Source organism: Suncus etruscus, chromosome X (genome assembly GCF_024139225.1).
Source record: "Suncus etruscus isolate mSunEtr1 chromosome X, mSunEtr1.pri.cur, whole genome shotgun sequence".
Lineage (NCBI taxonomy): Eukaryota > Metazoa > Chordata > Mammalia > Eulipotyphla > Soricidae > Suncus > Suncus etruscus.
The window spans coordinates 94,101,707-94,118,966 of NC_064868.1; the positions used below are offsets into that span (position 1 = coordinate 94,101,707).

General features: G+C 57.8%; 1 protein-coding gene across 3 annotated transcripts in view; it reads left to right on the forward strand.

Moving 5' to 3' along the window:
- The first annotated feature begins 4,955 nt into the window (after positions 1-4,955).
- Positions 4,956-17,260, forward strand: part of ATP2B3 (ATPase plasma membrane Ca2+ transporting 3) — a 39,559-nt gene continuing 27,254 nt past the window's right edge. For all 3 annotated transcript variants that reach the window (XM_049767472.1, XM_049767469.1, XM_049767470.1), the window contains exons 1-2: positions 4,956-5,165; positions 15,474-15,780. In XM_049767472.1, coding sequence (XP_049623429.1) covers positions 15,591-15,780 — 190 coding nt within the window. In that variant the 5' untranslated portion in view covers positions 4,956-5,165; positions 15,474-15,590. The remainder of the gene's footprint in view (positions 5,166-15,473; positions 15,781-17,260) is intronic.

Consider the following 17,260-nt stretch of genomic DNA (forward strand, 5'->3'; position numbering starts at 1 on the left):
TCTGGCTGAGTGTATCTGAGCCAGGGACTTCTGGATATGGGGCAGAGAGGAGTGCAGAGAGACAGGACCCCTTCGGAGGCCCACAGATCTGGACAAGGAGGTCCCAGGTGGCCTTTGGGAAGACCTCAGGCTGGATCCTGTCTCCTCCCTCCATACATTTCCGTTGCCCATGCTCTTCCTAGACTGAACTCCACAAGTAGGGTCAAGCGAGTCATCTGTCATCCCTAAGCAGAGATTTTGCCAAATAAATGCCATACTGCAACACCAGGCTGGCCCCCAACCTAGGAACCTCTGCTGGCCCAGCCCCTCAGCACTTTGCAAGCAGAGCTTTGGACAGCGCAGGGCTCAATGTAGCCACCAGGGGACGCACCACCAGTGGCCGCTGACACCCTTGGGCACTGCTGGCCTGGAACCAGCTAGTTACCAGGAAAGCCCCCACATGGCAGGCATAGAGGCATGGTCACAGGCAAGCCTGAGTGGCAGCATGGGAACTCTACTCAGAACCCAAAGCAATACCTGGGGAATCAGTCAATGTGCACCATGGTGCAGTGTGGCACAGTGCAGGTGGGGGTGGGGCAGTGCAGGGGTGCCAGCCAGGTACAGGGAAACTGCAGCTGCTTCAGACTGGCTCTGCGCATATGCCTTAGTGCCTTCCTCCTCACCGGACACTGGGGCCCCTGGCACCCCCCAAGTTTCCCCATTTGGGGATGGGAGGTGCCTCGCAGCGTGGTGCCCAGCGATAGAATGTCACCCGCCAGCATCATAGCACTATTCTGGGCCATGTGTCCGCAAGCCGCTATGTGTGCCTAGCTGCCAGGCAAAGAAGGGCATTGGCCGCCTGCCAGAAGCCCGGCTCTGCTCAGGTCCCCTGGCCAGGCAGAGGAAGGAGCAGAAAGAGCCGGGGAATGACAGACACAGTGTGCCCTCAAGCTCTTCTCTGTGGGATTTGGGCTGCTGCCCGTGCCCCCCAATCCTCCTACCCTTTCTTCCTCTCCCACACTCACTTGCTCTCTAGTGGGGCAAATGCAACAGTGCAGGAGACCCAAGCAGGACCCCATGATGTGCCCCAGGGATGCACCCCACATGCTGGGGGGATGGTGTCCTGCCTGCAAGATGCCAACACCTTTGCCCAACATAAAGGCCAGGAGGCAGACCAGGTGTTGCTTAGACTGTGTCAGGAGCACCTTGGGAGATGACCGTAGCCACAGACTGCGTTGGCCTTGAAAGAAGCCACCCCACCCCACCCACACACCCCCCTACGTGCTCATCAAAGGCAAATTACTTGGAGTGCTCCGATATCAGGTGTGATGACAGTGACGCTGGTGAGGTGATACAACAGTTAACACTAGACTAGAACAAAATACCGGGGCAATATTAAGGTTAACCAAGGCTTCCAAGTGCCCCCCATTTCACATGTACTTTCTGCCTGAAAGCATGGCCTTGCACAGCTTAGAGCTCGGGGGTGTAGGGACTGAAAGGAGAGGTAAGGCTTTGGGCCAGGTGAGTCGAGTCCAAAGGTCTAAGTCAGAGGACAGGATCGCCCACACATGTGCCCCAACCAAGGTAAAAGCCCCTGGAAGGTGGCCAGTGGGGACCTCTCCCAGGACTTCGTACTGGCTGGGTGCCCCCTGAATGGGGCACCCAGCTGGAGCCTAAGCCAAATCCCCGGCTTGAGTTTAGGCTAGTCGGGGCTTGTTGGAGGGGCAGGCAGCCAGGCGGCCACAGGTCAGCAGTGTAGGCAGAGATGGGGCTGCAGCCTTCATGCTGTGCTGGTCCCACAGCTTGAGCTCCTCCACTGTAGGGACAGGGTCCTTTTCTTGGGCTCCAGGCAGCTTACCTATGACTCCAGGCCCCAACCCATGATGCCAGGCCCCACCAGTGAGACGCAGACTGACCCTGTGCACTTCAGGCTCCTCCCCTGTGAACTCCAGAGGACTGTGACTCTATGCCCCACCCCTATAACTTCAGGCTCCACCCCTATGGCCCCGACCCCTCCTCTATGACTTCAGGCCATGCCCCTGATGGTTCTACTCTGTTGGGTCAGGCTTGGAACCCTATTGCCCTCCAGGACCCTGAGGAAGACGAAGAGGCACCGACAGTGCAGCTCTGGAGAGCTTGAGGACAGTTGATTGTGCCCATGTGCAAGGGTTGTCAGGCCAGAGTGAGGGAGTATCCCGGGGCTAAGCTGGCCCCAGAGGCCAACAGGCTGGCAAGACAGGAGAGGTGCAGCTCACGGGGCCGTAGGTAACCTGTGCCCATGCCTAGCCTTCCAGCACCTGGGGCAGGGTGTGTAGCAAATGCCTGCTCTGGGGGCACCTAGAGGAACTGGAGGGCAGGGCTGACTGGCCCAGACTGTGACATCCACAAGATTTTCTCCTTGTTGGGGGAGGTCTAAAGTCTGCTTTGAGCCCCCCTCTAGACCTAGAATGCAGGGCGTCTTTCCTACCACTCCATCTGAGGGGGCTCCTGGTGTCATTCACTCAGGGTTCTGTCCCCTCCATCTCTGCCTTTGCAGCCCTGCGTCTGCTCATGCCAATGCTGCCTCTGCATGTCGGATGAGCCGGGGGTGCCCTCCTCGGAGATTCTTCCCTCTCCTCGCCGTGCCTGTTTCCAAATACGGACTCGGCAGGCTCCAGAGGTCAGGGCACACAGATTTCTCAGGAGCAACACCGCCTGGCGCGGGGCTGTTGTGGGCTGGCCTGGAGACCCAGTGTGCTGGTGGTCTGGACCTTGGGGAAGAGCCCGAGCCCCCGCTTGACCAGGCTGGGCTGAGCAGGCTGTCCTGAGAGGGTCTAAGAAACCCTGGAGGGGAAGGATTAGCATCTTGGGGCTATGCACTGTGGGGTGCCATTGCAGGCAGGGCTTCAGGGCCCGGACAGGGGGTTGAAGCCCTCAGTGGGGCAGTGAGGAAGGGGCCAGAGGCTCCTGCGGTGCTGCTTGGGCAGGTTTGAGGCCTCTCTTAGGTTGAATGAGGGGTTCTTTGTTGGGGATATCTACAAATATGGATGCCAGGAACAATGACCAAGGCTGGGCAGCAGACACAGGAAGCCACATGGGTGGCGCTGCCAGCAGGGAAGAAACTTGGCACTGGGATGCCACCCTAGATAGCCCTCATCAGTGCAAAAGATAAAAAATTCCTAGCAAAGCTCTCCAGGACAGCTGGTGAAAGATCCAGGGAGAATGAACCCCTCCTGGCCTGTGTGCTCCTTGGGGGGGTGCTAGTGGCTAGGAACAGGGCTTTCTTTTTTGTTGTTTTTTGTTTGTTTTTTGGGGGGGTCACACCCGGCAGCGCTCATGGGTTCCTCCTGGCTCTACACTCAGAAATTGCTCCTGGCAGATTCGGGGGACCATATGGAATGCCAGGATTTGAACCACCGTCCTTTTGCATGCAAGGTAAACGCCTTACCTCCATGCTATCTCTCCAGCTCCCAGGATCAGGGATTTCACGAACACTGGTGCTTCAGCACCCCTACAAGCCCCTTGGTGAACAGATCTGAATGCAGGAGTGGGTGTAAACGTGGAATTGTGTGGAACTGACAGTGTGTGTGCATGCATCTGTGTGAGTTTATATGAGTAATGCTGTGCATGTGTCTTTCTTTTCTTTTCTTTTCTTTTCTTTTCTTTTCTTTTCTTTTCTTTTCTTTTCGGTTTTTGGGTCACATCCGGCGGTGCTCAGGGGTCACTCCTGGCTGTCTGCTCAGAAATAGCTCCTGGCAGGCACGGGGGACCATATGGGACACCGGGATTCGAACCAACCACCTTTGGTCCTGGATCGGCTGCTTGCAAGGCAAACGCCGCTGTGCTATCTCTCCGGGCCCTGTGCATGTGTCTTTATGTTAGTGTGTAGGATGGTGCTTGTGCATGAATTGGAGTAAGAGTATGTAGGGCAATGTGTGTATGCATCTGTGTGTGAGTGTGTAGGGCAGTGTGTGTGCATTCATCATGCTACACGCATGAGGTGTATGCATGCAGCAGTGTGTATGTAGGGCTGTGTGTGCATGCATCTGTGTTTATAACTGGCAGTATGCATGCATCTGTGTGTGACTGACAGCGTTCATGAATGTGTCTGTGTGTGTATCTGCCTGAGCTTGTGTCTGTGAGTGGGAGTGTATGTGACCAAGAGTGTGATTGTATATGACTGTGTGTGAGTGTACCTGGCTGAGGGTGTGAGTGCGTGTGCCTGTGCTCGGATCTCTCTAGTGTGGATCTCATTTGCGATGGAAATTGCCAGAGTTTCTTGAGGAAGTGGAGGGCAGGTAGAGGTAACAGTCCCCTGCTGGAGAGTTGTGCCCTTTGTCCCTCTCCCTGTGGCACCTCTGTCTGTGGTGCCTGCATGTCCCTTGAGCTCCGGCTCACTCCTTGCCAGTCTCTCCACTGATGTGGCTCCTGGTCTGCTAGTGCCTGGTACCAACTAGGACCTCTGGGGCACTAATTCTCCCCATGGCCCTTTCTCACCAGGAGCCCCTGCAGTGCACCCCTCCCCCTCTCTCAGCTGCTAGAGAGACTCCACAGGGTGTGGAGATCCATGGGGGGCGACGACTGGGGCACTGCTGGCTGGTGACCTGGGCCTGCCCCAAGGGCTATTAAACACACTTCCCTGGAAGGCGCATGTCCTGGGCAAAAAGGCACTGGTGTGACAACTTTGGGGGACGCTGACTTGGAGGAATGAAATCAGCTTCAACTCCCTTATGTCGCACTTGGAGGGCAGTTTCAGGTGAGTTTTTCTGTACCCCGGGTTCACATGGGTCGGGGTCCCCTAGCCCCAAGACAGGGTTCAAGGGAACCAAGGCTTCACAGTCGCCCCTGGCAATCCTCAGGCCAGCACCCACAGGGGCGACTTGGGGGCCCGAAGGGGGCGCCCCCGCCTCCCGCACCGCCCCCCGCGCCCGCTCCGTCCTCCCCGCGCCTCCCTCTCCCTATTCCTCCCCCTCCCTCCTCCCTCCTGCGCTCTCAGAGCTGCGGCTGGAGCCGAGCGCGCTGCTTCGCCCGCCACCGCCGGTGCAGCGTGGGGAGCGCTGGGCGCAGCTCTCGGCTCCTCCGAGGAGGGTCGCGCCCCTCGCCCGGCCTTTTGGTGCCTGGGGGCAGGTCGGCCCCGCCCGGCGCTCACCCGCAGCGCCAGCGCCCGCGGGAGCTGAGGCCGCCGAGGCGGCCGTGCCCATGACCGGGTAAGTGGTGACCGGGGCGCGCGGGCGCCGCCCGAGTGGGCGCGGGCGGGGGCGGGTGTCGCGGCAGGTGGAGCGGGTGGCAGGTGGGGGGACGCGGGTCCCTGGTCGTGGCACCTGCACCCCGCGTCGGGCCTGCGTGTCCTTGCGGCGCCGCGGCAGCGCGTCACCCCGGGGGCCCCGGCCGGCCTCCGGGGAGTGCCCCGCACCCAGCACCCCGCATCCCGCGCAGGCGCATCTTCATCTGGGGAAAAGGCCGCGGGGGGCTGCTGTCGGGGTCGTGGGAGTGCACAGCTTGGACGCTGGGGGGCCGTGCGTACGCTCCTCACAAAGGCCAGCAGCACCCCTTGTGCCCTCCCCCAGGCCAGGCGTGTGTTCCCACGGGGTCCCAGCACCCCGTACCGCAGCCACCAGGACCAGCTGGTGGCTCACTGGCGTGACCTTGGCTCTCTCCCTGAGATCCGGGGCTGGTGGGGTCTGGGGCTGCATTTCTAGGCATGGGGAGCCCTGGTCTTCCGTGCAACGGCCCCCATTCTTGTTGGAGATTTGGGGCTCACCCCTGCTTCGCTCTGCAAAGCCCAGGGTGGCCCAGAGGCGGGAACTGTTATCTCCCAGAGCAGGACTGAACATGGGACACTTCCCTTCATTCCCAAGGCCATGGAATCCCTGCTGATCAGAGCAGGTGCGCTGACCTGGTGTGGCAGGCCCTCCTGCCTTCCGCACCCCAGAACTGTCCCTCTGTTCTCTTCAATCATGGCACATTACCGACCTTGACCTCCGGGACCCACAGAATCACCTGATGCGGGAGGCTAGGCCTGGCTCCTATCCCCATTTCTCAGATGGGCAGGTCGAGGCCCTTTGATCCTTGGATGGACAGATGTCTTCGCATGTCCCCAGGGATCTGACCTGAGGGGGTCGGGGAGTAGCCCCCACATCTGCACATGAATCAGGGCTCTGCACCTCTGCCCAGCCAGCCACGCTGCCATCCGCAGTTGCCTAGATGCACAAGCTGGTCCTGAGTCTTCAGGCCGCCGGCAGGGGGCGCTGCCCCAGCCCGCTGAGCTTCAAGGGTGGAGCCAGCCTGGAGCTTGTACCAGCGGCTAGGGGCTGGGCTGATGTGTCGCTGCCCTTGGTGGCCTGTGGAGGGCCAAGGACGCAACTAATATCCATAAGACCCACCTGCTCTTTGCCCAGTACTGCCAGGTGGCCAGCGGGTAACTCAGGCAGATGGGAGCAGGGCGGCGTGGGAAGGGTGGTGCACAGAGCCAGGAGAGCTAGTCCTCTGGGGGAAGGAATTCCTGAGGCTGAGCTTAGAGCTGGGGTGACAGACAGAGGAGGCTGCGGCAGTGTGGTGGTGGTGGTGGGTACCCTGGCCTAAGCAGCACAATCACTCAATTGGGGGGGGGTGCCGAGCCTGCTGGTCTTTGTGACCTTGGCCAAGTCCCTTCCCTGCTCTGGTCTGGGAGCCTGGGTGGCCTCAGGCTGCCTCTGCTGCTGACATTTCAACCTCGGAGCTGGAGCAGCACTTTTGAGACCAAATCATTTGTCAGTCTGTGACATCACAGGAGGGGGTTGTCAAGTACAGATGACACACAGGGGTCCCCTGGCTCTCTGCTGCAGGACTGAGCCAGACCAGACCTTCTGGGGGCACTCTGCGATCTGAGGTCCAGAGGAACCCAGAAACCCACACTAGGCTGCCCCTGCCCTTTGAACTAAGCACATCAGTCAGCTGAGGGCTGCGGTCCTGTGCGGCCTCTCTGGCAGGCGAGACTGCAGTAATGGTATTAACACTCAGCCTGTGCCAAACAATGCTTCAAGATACCCGCTCACTTCCGGGCAATCAACTCCAACAGCAACCAGGGACACTGTCCTCCCCATTTCACGGATGAGGAGCCTGAGGCTAAGAAAGGTCAGGCATGTTGCCCATGCTTCCAGGAGGCAGCGACACCAGGACTGCCACCAGGCTATTGGGCTTCCACATCTAGTTGCCTGGATCTGTCACTTCTAGAATCTGGGGCCAAATTTGGCAGAGTGGAACACCAGGATTCATCCGATCGGGGGTCAACTCTAGTTCTGGAGCAGAGTCAGCCCTGGCTAGATGGGGAGAGGCCTGCCCATGAGGAAAAGGCCTGGGATTGGTTGTCACCAGTGTTGTCTCTGAGAATGGCCCAGGCTGGGTGCAGTGGCAGAGATCAGCCCCGTAGCCTGGCCCTTGGAGAAGGTCAGTGCTCTTGTGGGGATGGAAGACACCTGGGTGCAAGTGCTGAGCCATACAGCCCCTTTGGGCAAGACAGCAGGAAAGCTTGAACAAGGCAGTCATGCAGGCTTGGATACCAGGCAGGCATGGGTGGCCCATGGCAGGGACAGGGACCAAGCCAAGGTCACATGACAGAAGAGGTAGCAGAAAGACACCAAGTCCATTACCACCAGGCCTGGCAGCATAGATGTGCCATATGGGAAGTGCCTGGTTCAGAGCTGTGCCGTGGAGGGCAACCATGGGAGTCCTGAGCTTCCTGGTCATTCTGTCCTCAAAGGGTTGTCATCGGTTTCCAGTACATTCTTGGGGGGGGATCCACACCCGGCGGAGCTCAGGGATTACTCTTTCTCTGTGCTCAGGAATTAGTCTTGGAGGGTTGGGGACCATATAGGAAGCCAAAGATCAAACCTGAGCCAGCCGTGTGCAGGGCAAATGCCCTCCCCACTGTGCTATGGTTCTGGCCCTCCTTCAATCCATTCTTCTTGGGACCCAGCTCTTCAGCCTTGTCCAGAATTCTATGTGCACAGGCAATGTCATGACAGGGCAAGAAAAGACAGAATCGCTTCTCATTTACAGTGGGCAGCGGCCACTGTATAGGATCATGCAGAGAGCAAATGTTTCCATCCTTCTAGAAGGTTCAGCGTAGTGCCCAGAACAGCTTTAGAGCCAGTGTCTGCCCAGGTCAAACACAGATTCCAAATTCAAATACAGATTCTTGTGTCCCACAAGAGTTCTGTCCCACAGGTTCTGGCCAATGGAGCTCTCAAATGGGGTATGGGTCTTCGGATCACAAACTCGCCCCATAGGGGCACAGTGGGCAATGAGGCAAGAAAGCAATAGGGGAATTATGCCTAATAGGGGATGGTGAGCCCTGATGAGCCTCCAGCCTGAAGTAGGGATGGATTACATTCACTGCCTGCACCCCACTCTGGCCTGGGAAGTCAGTAGCCCCCACCAGCCGAGTCTAGGTAATTGCATTCGCTTCTGCTCTGTGGACTTCACATTGTGTCTATTGCCACAGCCGTTATTATGCCACGGCCCAATTGTGTAATCTGCTTTCTACTTCACATAAGCATTTTGTGTATTAATGTAATCCCTTCCCAAATGAATGCTTTTTTCCAAATGGTTCAAGTTGAAATTCGTCGTGAGCAGCCTTCAGCATGGGGACGGGGCACCGCTGTGCCGAGCCCCCAAAGCGGGCCAGGACACTCTTGGGCTGTAATTACAATTTGTAATGGCTGCACAAGATTGTCTCAAGAGATTATAATTCACTTAATTATTTGGCTGTTTGCGGAGATCCCGGCTGCTTGGGCTGTTTGGCCGTTGCGGGACTCTGCTGAGCATCTTAGGGGATAAAACCAGGCCTGTCCAAGCAGGCAGTGCCAGACAGCGGTGCCTCCTGCCAAAGGGCTCCCCACAGGCTTCTCGGGTACATCTGAAGGGCTAGCTCTGGTGGCCTGGCCAGTGTTCGGCAGAAAAACTCAAGGTGGAAAGGAAGCCTGGGCTCCCTCCCCTGTGTAGCTATGGGCGAGTGCCACTCTGCCGCTTCTCTCCTGTGCCACAGACTGGTCTCTTCCTAGCCTCCCTTCGCTAAGGTGCCGGACTCTCTCCTGGGGCTTGAATGTAGCTCGTACATGAAAGGTGGAGACAATTCCCAGATTGTTGCAAATAACTTCAACAGCTCTTTGTTCTTGGCTGCTCCGTTCTTTTCAAGTGCATGATAAACACTTAGTAGCTGGCAGCTCTTTGCCACCACTTCTATTACTTTGGGGCCTTTGGCATCCCCCAGCTCCATTTCTGGGGCAACCGCTACTTGCCAGTGAGCCAAGAGGGGGTTGCATTCTTAACATGTTTAACCCTTTAATCCAGTGGTGGACAAAGGTTTTCTCAAAATGGTCAGAGAGAAAATATTCCCCTCGATGTGAGCTGCTGGGTCTTTCCCTGTGCTAGGTCTATGCCCTGTGTGGGGGCACAGTGCCTGGTGAGCACAGAAACACACACAAACACATACACACACACTGTGGCTGTGTGCCAATCAAACTTGATTCACGGCAATGTGTGAGTGCTACATGGGGCCTCTGGGCTGCTTCTGCTGGGCCTGCTTCATCTAGGGGGAATTGGTCTTCGGGAGATGGATGAGGTAAGGGGCTAGGTCACAGGCTGATCTTGATTACTGACTTTTAGCAAAGCCTTTGCTGCCTGGGCAGAAGCTGCTGCTGCTGTGTGTTTCTGGTCATCCCTGTGCCAGGGAGCTGCTGCCATGTTGCTTGGCCGCCTGCCTGATGGCACTGCCAGGCCAGTGGCAGCAGGCCGGGTGCATGCAAGAAGGGGTCTCTTCCCAGTGAATCTTGGCCCTTCCTGGACCCCTGAGGCTTCCTGTGACATGGGCCTGAGGTGAAAACATGGAGGGACACCCCACCTCAGGCCTGGCTGGTGGGGGGGTGGGAAACCCATCAGTCTGCTCTGTCCCCCAAAGCTCCTGGCTTGTCAGCTATATGGGTTGGGCGCAGATCCTCCAGGACCCTGAGGGGTTTTCCTGCATCTGTATAAACCTCCACTCCTGACATGATGGCTCTGGGGGCCACTGTGTGGTCCCCTGGACACATGGGTCCATCTGCAACTCACAGAGTTCTAGAAAGCCATTAGCTGGTGCAGCAAGCTCAGTTGCATTCCCCAAAGGAACACCCACGGTAGCCTTTTCTAGGTGGTCTGATGTTGGTAGGCTCAGCAGGGCTCAGGTTAGGGTCTTCCAAGGTGGGGTCTTTGCCCTAACTTAGCCACCCTGGAGCTGTCATGAGAACACTGGGTGTGAGCCAATCATGCTAAAGTCGTCCCTTCCCCCAAAGACCCCTCACTGCTCTAGGATTCAGGATGGGCCCATGGGGCTGTGGCAAGGAAGACACATGTGTCTTAGCAGTCCCCTCTCTGCTCCCCTTGGTCTCCAGCTGTCTGTAATTTCCTTAATTACCCACTTTGGGCCATGGCTGCTTCCGGTGGTGGCTGGGAGCTGGTTCTAGGGTTGGCAGCTGGCAGCATGGTACCTCGGACAGAAGTGGGGAGAACCAGGGGGAGAACAGGAACTGAGCATTCCTCCACCAAGCCCCACAGGGTCTGCCATGACCAGCCCTAAACTCCTGCTTTCTGCCCCTTACGCGGCCCCAGATGTGAACTGCAGGCCCTGCCTTTGCCCATGCTCTGCCGAGTGAGCCCAGGGCCCTCCCCGCTGTGTAAGAGGCTTCAGGCATACCCCTCATCATGAACACTCATGCCCCCACACTTGCTCCTGGCTCTCCAGCTCTCAGCTGCTCACCTCTAGGTACCATGAGATCCCCAAATACTCCAGGATCCTGACCTGAAAGAGGTACCGGAGATGCACTTGGGGAACGGAAAGTGTCTTGCAAAAAAGCTGGCCATGCCCCTCCGCACAGCAGGAGGAAGTTACGTTGGCAGAAACATGCTCCAGGGTCCAGATAGGTCAGTGCTCTGGGGGTGGGTAACCAGGCAGCCGTATGGTGTCCAAATCCTTCGGGCCGAGGAGGTCTTTCTGGGTGCCAATTGCAAGTACACCAGGAGGAAGTATGGACTCTCATAGAGAGAGTCCCTGAGATGTGCACTCCCGGACCCAGTGGCTTTGAGATTTGGGGGGTACTGAGTGAAGACACCCCTGCTAGCTGTGACCTTGAGTGAGCTTCTGAATGACCCCAGCTCCCCATGCCTTGTGTCAGGTACCATGGCACAGCCTCGGGGTTAATAGCAAACCCCTGGGGTGCAGGAAGGTGGACTTGGGGCTCCCCTGGAAATTTGGAGATGCAGAGCTTTGGGTATGGAGGGAGACATGCCTGGAGCTGGTCCCTGAGTGGGCGGCTTCACAAACACCCCACTAGGAAAGTCAATGGCTCAAGGAGCTTGTGCTTCCTGACCTCCCAGGTCTGGAACAGAAGCTACTTAGTCTGCAGGGCCTGAGCCACTGGCATGGCACTGCCCCTCCCCACAATGGAACCACACATAGACCCAAGAGAGCTGTTGTGCTCCTATCTTCACAGCAGTGTTGCAGTCAGGAGTGAGCACGTCTCTTCCCTTTTAAGGACACAGCACTGCCCCTTTGCCCTGTGTCGAGAATCCCCAGGGCTGTCCAAGAACAAGCCAGATCCCTGACCCCTAGCGCTGCCACTGGCTGAGGACAGTACACCAGGCTGATTCAAAAGGGTGTAAGACTAGGGGCTGCCACAGGCACTCTGGAGGCCACAAATTTGGCCTGCATTTCTGGAAACCTTTACACTATGGGGCTGAGAGACAATGGCCCCAACAAGCCACTGTCTCTCTGCCCAGCCACTTTTCTGCTCTTAAATGGGGCAGCCAGCAGCTCAGAGGGATAGAGGCATCCAGCTGAGAGTGGGGTATGGAAGGGTTCGTGATGGTCACACTGGTCATAGCAGCAGTTGTGCCAGTGTCTGGGCCTGTTTAGAGCTTTAATCATGGCCGCAGACAGGTGGCACGCGACTGGTCAGTGGCACCGTTCATGGCATCAAGTTCTGGGCACTCAGCAGTGTCGTGGCCACCAGCCATGCCCAGAACCTGGCCTGGACCCCACAGAGCTCTCCCTGGAAATGACTCCCGCACTCCTGCCATACACCCCTGCACCCCGCAGCTGCCTTTGCCTCACTCCAGAGATCACCACTCCAAGGAACTCTGCAAAGGGCTGGGCCACCTCCTGATTTCAGGTCCTCATCCCGAGATTTCCCTCCCCTTCTAGAAGGCGAGGTCACCTGTAGTGCTTGGGTGCATGAGCTGTCCTGGCTTAGCTGCTCACAGTCCTGGACTCCTGAGGCGCACCCCCCTCCTGGCTCCTGTGAGCACGGGCAGGCTGCCAACCCCTCTTCCATCTTCTGCTTTTGATGTGTGAGTCCCTTACCTCGAAGCCGGGTTTCCGGCTCCCACCTCACCTGCAGAGAGGCCTGGCACAACTGTTCTGCACATTACGCTCTGCCAGTGCTTGTTGGAACCGGAGGATGCAGGGCCTTCCCTGGAGTGAGTGTGTGCATTCAAGTGTGTCTGGGCTTCCGGTCTCGAGGAAGGGGGAGGTATGCCACTGCTGGGTAGGACGTCCTGGCCAGCCTCTTTCATGCCCAGAACCATAGATGGGCTTCAGGAGTCTGGAACTCAGAGAGATCAAACCCAGTTTCCTGGAGGTGGCCAGAATTGATGAGGGAGAGCACCCAAGGTTACCCCCTCAAGGCAGGGGCTGAATGTGGTACTGTTCTGGGTCTGGCCAGCTCCAGGTTCTAGAATCATCCAGGGAGAACTCCATCATCCCTGCATCTCCCTGCTGGCCCTGCCACACTAGAAAGTGCTCATTGGTCCAAGTGCCCCGGCCCCTGTCCCAAGGGGCAGAAATGGGGGTTTGTGTGCATGGGAGTGGGTGCGTGGCTGTGGGAGTTCCTGACCCTGCTGTTATTGTTTTTGCCCAGAGCTGTTCCCCGCCCAGCCATTTGGTGTGTGACCAGATTGTACCAGGAACCAGGGGGAGGGAAGCATAGGCTTTAGCCCTTTAAATCTGTCTCTTTCTGTGTGTCTCTCTCTGCTCTCCTTTCTCATCCTCCCTCCTCCACTAGCTCCAGTGGCAGGGATGGAGCCGTGAGGGCAGGAGCTGCAGCGACAGTGTCTGTGAAATATTAATGAGGATACACGTGGCTGTGGCTACTGCTCCTTCCTTCCCATGCCCTCCAGCCTGGTCCTGCTCTCCAACCTGGAGCATGGGGCACCCACGTGCACCAGCACAGAGACAGGGAAGCAGATGTGGGGAGTCAGGGATTAAAGGGGGGCTTCAGCTGCTGCCCCCTGCATAGGCTTCTAGAAACCTCAAGTAGCAGACTGTGGTGGGAAAGAATCCTCAATGGCTGAGAGTGGGTCCTTGCAGAAGTTCATGCCTGGGCAGTGGAGGTCCCTGATGGACAGATGGGGCTCCCTTGGGCTTAGCAGCTTCACATATCCCTTAGCATATATCCCACTGGGGCCCCAGAAAGAATCTAGTGGACAGTGGAGCTCTCTGCAGCCACTTAGGTGCTGGGACTTGAGTATAGGATGTGTCTGGGCCTTGTGGAGATATGGCAGGAAGTGGTTATCCCAGCTTGCTCTGGTGGGCAGAGCCTCAGGAAGAACTTGGATGAAAGGTACATGGCAAAATGCTCAGGGACAATCTGGATTTTGGGCTGGCATTCCTGCTAAGGTGAGGCTGGCTGCAGGCTGTAGTGGAGGGGGAGAGCCCAGCAGAGGGGCCTCTCTCCGGCCATGGCAGAGACTCCTTAACCTTTAGTTTACCTGTCTGAGAAATAGGGAGGAGACAACACTCATCTTTATGGGGTTCCATTGGAGTGAGGTTCAGAGAGAGTGGGGAACCCACACCACATTCAGGAAGGTTCTGGCTGCCCAGGGCCTGGAGGAAGAGAGGTTAGGAGGCCACATGGCTGATACCACCAGGGGTTTCTGGGCTTGGTGCAAGTGAACATCAATCACTGGGCCTGGGAACCAGTGGGTCAGGGTCCAGGCTCCACTGTGGGAAAGGGTCTGGAAGCAGGAGGCAGCATCCTGTGAGGACAGGCAAGAGTGAGGGCTAGAAGGGTTTTCAGTCAGTGACACCATTGGGGTCTGGTGCAGGCTGCTCCGTCTGTGTCTCTGGAGCAATGTGGGCTTCTGTCCTGACCAGGGCCACAGGGAGATGGGGCTGCCTGGGTTCCTTGGGCCGTGCTGCCTGCCTCCCCCCACCCCCATCAAGAACTCAGCAGGTCACAGCAGGGCCCATTTTGGGGGAGCTGAGCAGCATTCTGGATGACTCCCTGTTAGAACGTGCTCCTGGCACCCCGCTGGCTAGAGAGGCCGGGACTAGATGCTCTAGTTGGGTGGTAACCCCATGTGTTCACAGCTCTTTGGGGGAACCCCTTCTGGTAGCTCTGAACTCTGGGAAGGTGTTTGTGGGCAGTGAGCTGTTGCCCTGGCTCTCGGGGGCTGAGAAAAGGGATGTTTCCAGACCACCATTCTTCATGCAGAGGGAAGGGCACTGGGATAGCAGAGAGAGCCATGGCAGAGGAAGCTGTTGAGGCAGTGGTGACCATGGAAACAGCAGTGACCGCTTAGCGGGGTGCTGAGTGCTAGCCAGTGTGGATAAGGAGCCTTATGTGCCCTATTCCCTCATAGGGACACCCCCATCCTTGCAGCCTTCCCAGGGGCGTAATGGGGATGTGTGAATGAGGGGGGCCTGCAAGAGGGTACTGCACAGAGCTGCCAGGAGTGGAAGATACATGATCAAGTATACCATTTGCCCCACATTAATACCCAGGTGCTCGAGCTCTGAGGTGGCATGAGGGATTGTGGTTTTCTATGGATACAGCAGTGAATGCCAGGTGTGGGGAGCATTCTGCCCTGAGAGGAGCTTGTGGAGCCAGGAGCAGGAAAATAAAAGACACCTGATCACTCCCTGCAGGAGAGAAAAAGGGCTGGGATTTGGAAGTGCTCAGGGGGCTGCAGGGGGCTGTATGAGTTTGAGGAGATGCTGGTGATATGTCTTACACCCCCTTCTCCAGTGCCTCCCATTGCCCCTCCCCTGCTCTCTCCCCAATCCCTCCTGGTCCTCCTTGCTCCTCGCCTCAGTGCACAGCCTCAGGCCTAGGAGGGCACCAGGCTGCCCGGAAGCTGGCGCCTGGCGTTTCTGGCAGTGTCTGCTGCTCAGGCGGGGCCAGGAACTCCGGGCACCCTGACGGCCGACTAGGCGGGGCGGGCCTGCCTCTGCTGTCCCCACCTGTCACCCTGCCTCAGAGAGGCTTCCCAAATGGATTTGGGGGGCCCTTAGGGCTCTGCAGCTCAGCACGCCCACCACTTCTTCCACCACCTCAGACTTCTGTGCTGCACTCTGTGCTCCCGCTGGCCAGGACCAGGGTAGGTTAGTCTGGGCCCAAGGTCCCCCACCCAGCCCGGCCGTGACCATAGAGGCCCACTCGGTGGAGCATGTGCCCTCTCGCCTCTCAAAGGTCCTCCTGGCTTCTTCTTGCCTCTTCCCCCAGGTGTGTGTGGGTGGACACAGCCCCACCCCCTACTGCTTTTGCACCAGCTGGGGTGCTGGAACCTCAGTAGCCTGCTCCTAGCTGAGACCATACCTGCTATCGAGCCAGGTGGTCAGGATGGGCGAAATGGCCAACAGCTCCATCGAGTTCCACCCCAAGGCCCAGCAGCCGGGCGGCTTTGGCTGTACTCTGACTGAGCTACGCTCCATCATGGAGCTTCGTGGGGCCGAGGCACTGCAGAAGATTCAGGAAGCCTATGGTGATGTGGGCGGCCTCTGCCGACGCCTGAAGACCTCACCCACTGATGGTAAGTGGGCTCTCTGAGCCCCCCGCTCTGTATCATCCGAGCATTCTCAGCACCTTCCTTCCCTCTCTTCTTGGGGTAGACTAGAAAGAGGGCGAGAGTGAGCTCACACTGGCTGTCAGGCTCCACATCTGTCTCCAAGCAGCTCCAGTGAGAAAGGCAGGAGGAAAGGAAGTCCAGAATAATGGGAAGAGGAGGCAACCCTCCATGAAGACCAAGTGGCTGTCCCCAGGATGGGGGCTAAGTGGAGGAGTCTAAGTGGAGTCCATCCTGAAGTGTGTGGGGAGTGAGGGAAGGAAGGGGCCAAAACTAACTAGCTTGGCCCCTTTGTTCTCTAGGGCCCTGGCCAGCCCCTCTCAGGAACTCACTGCAGCCAAGCCATCCCCAGCAGCACCCTGGGGCCAGATGGCTCAACATCCCTTTCTACCTCCTTGCCCCATCCCCAAGGATTTGGGGCTCAGGGATGGGGTCACAGCTGGAGCCAAGGGCCACTGATTCTCAAGGCCCTGGCCTTGCCTGGATGAAAGGAAGCCTCGGCCCTGCCTGGTGGCCCTTGTTAGCATTAGAAATGTCAAGGGCTCTGGGGACCAGCAGCTCTGCCTCAATGGCCGGGAACAGGCCTGGTGTCTACGAAGAGCAGAGAAGCCTGGAGAAAGCAGGTGCCTCTTCTGCTCATACCTTTGCAGATTTGGCATGTTCTGTTCACAACAGCCTGAGCTCATGGAGGGGGTGTGGAACTGGTTTAGTGGGGCTCTGAGCCCCAAATAAAGCACACAGATCAACATTTTGAGATACAAGGACCTAGCTGACAGGGTTGGATTCTAGAAGGTACTAACTGACCTGGATGGCCCTGGGCCCCATCTTTTCCCCTGTATGGCCTGAAAAGTAGAGGGTGAATTAACTGGGAGCCACCCAGTGGGGTCCTAATCCAATTTTGATGGCATCTGGCCTGTGCTCTGGCCAGGATGCACATGCGTGCTCATACCAACGGGCTGGCTCGCCCTGCCTCTGCACCCAGGGCCTGGACACACTCAGTGATGGGAAGCAGAGAGGGCACAGGCTGGTATGGGCAGTAGAGGTCAGTAGATGAAGCTAAGGATACCCTGGAGATGCTATGTCCTTTTTCAGGGGCTGCTCAAAAAAGACCCCAAGGGGTGCAGATGCCACCCCTCCTGTTCCTGTAGCTGAAGGCCACACAGCCCATCTGGGGCCCCAGCCCTTAGGAACCAGGTCCCTGAGCTTGTCCCAGACACCCCTTCAGGAAACCTGAGCCCACAGGGAGAAGGACAGGGACAGCTGTGGCCATGGGGAGGACACGATCCTAGCTCTGCTTGACTCTCCATGCCTCCACTCCTGCCTGCAGGGGCCTGCATGGTGCCCAGAGCATAGCCTGGGGCCTGGACAGCAGGTCCCCCTGGGCAGCTTTAGAGCCTCAGGAAACTTCCTCTGTGCTGGCCATTAGCTTAATGGACTGTGGAGTGCA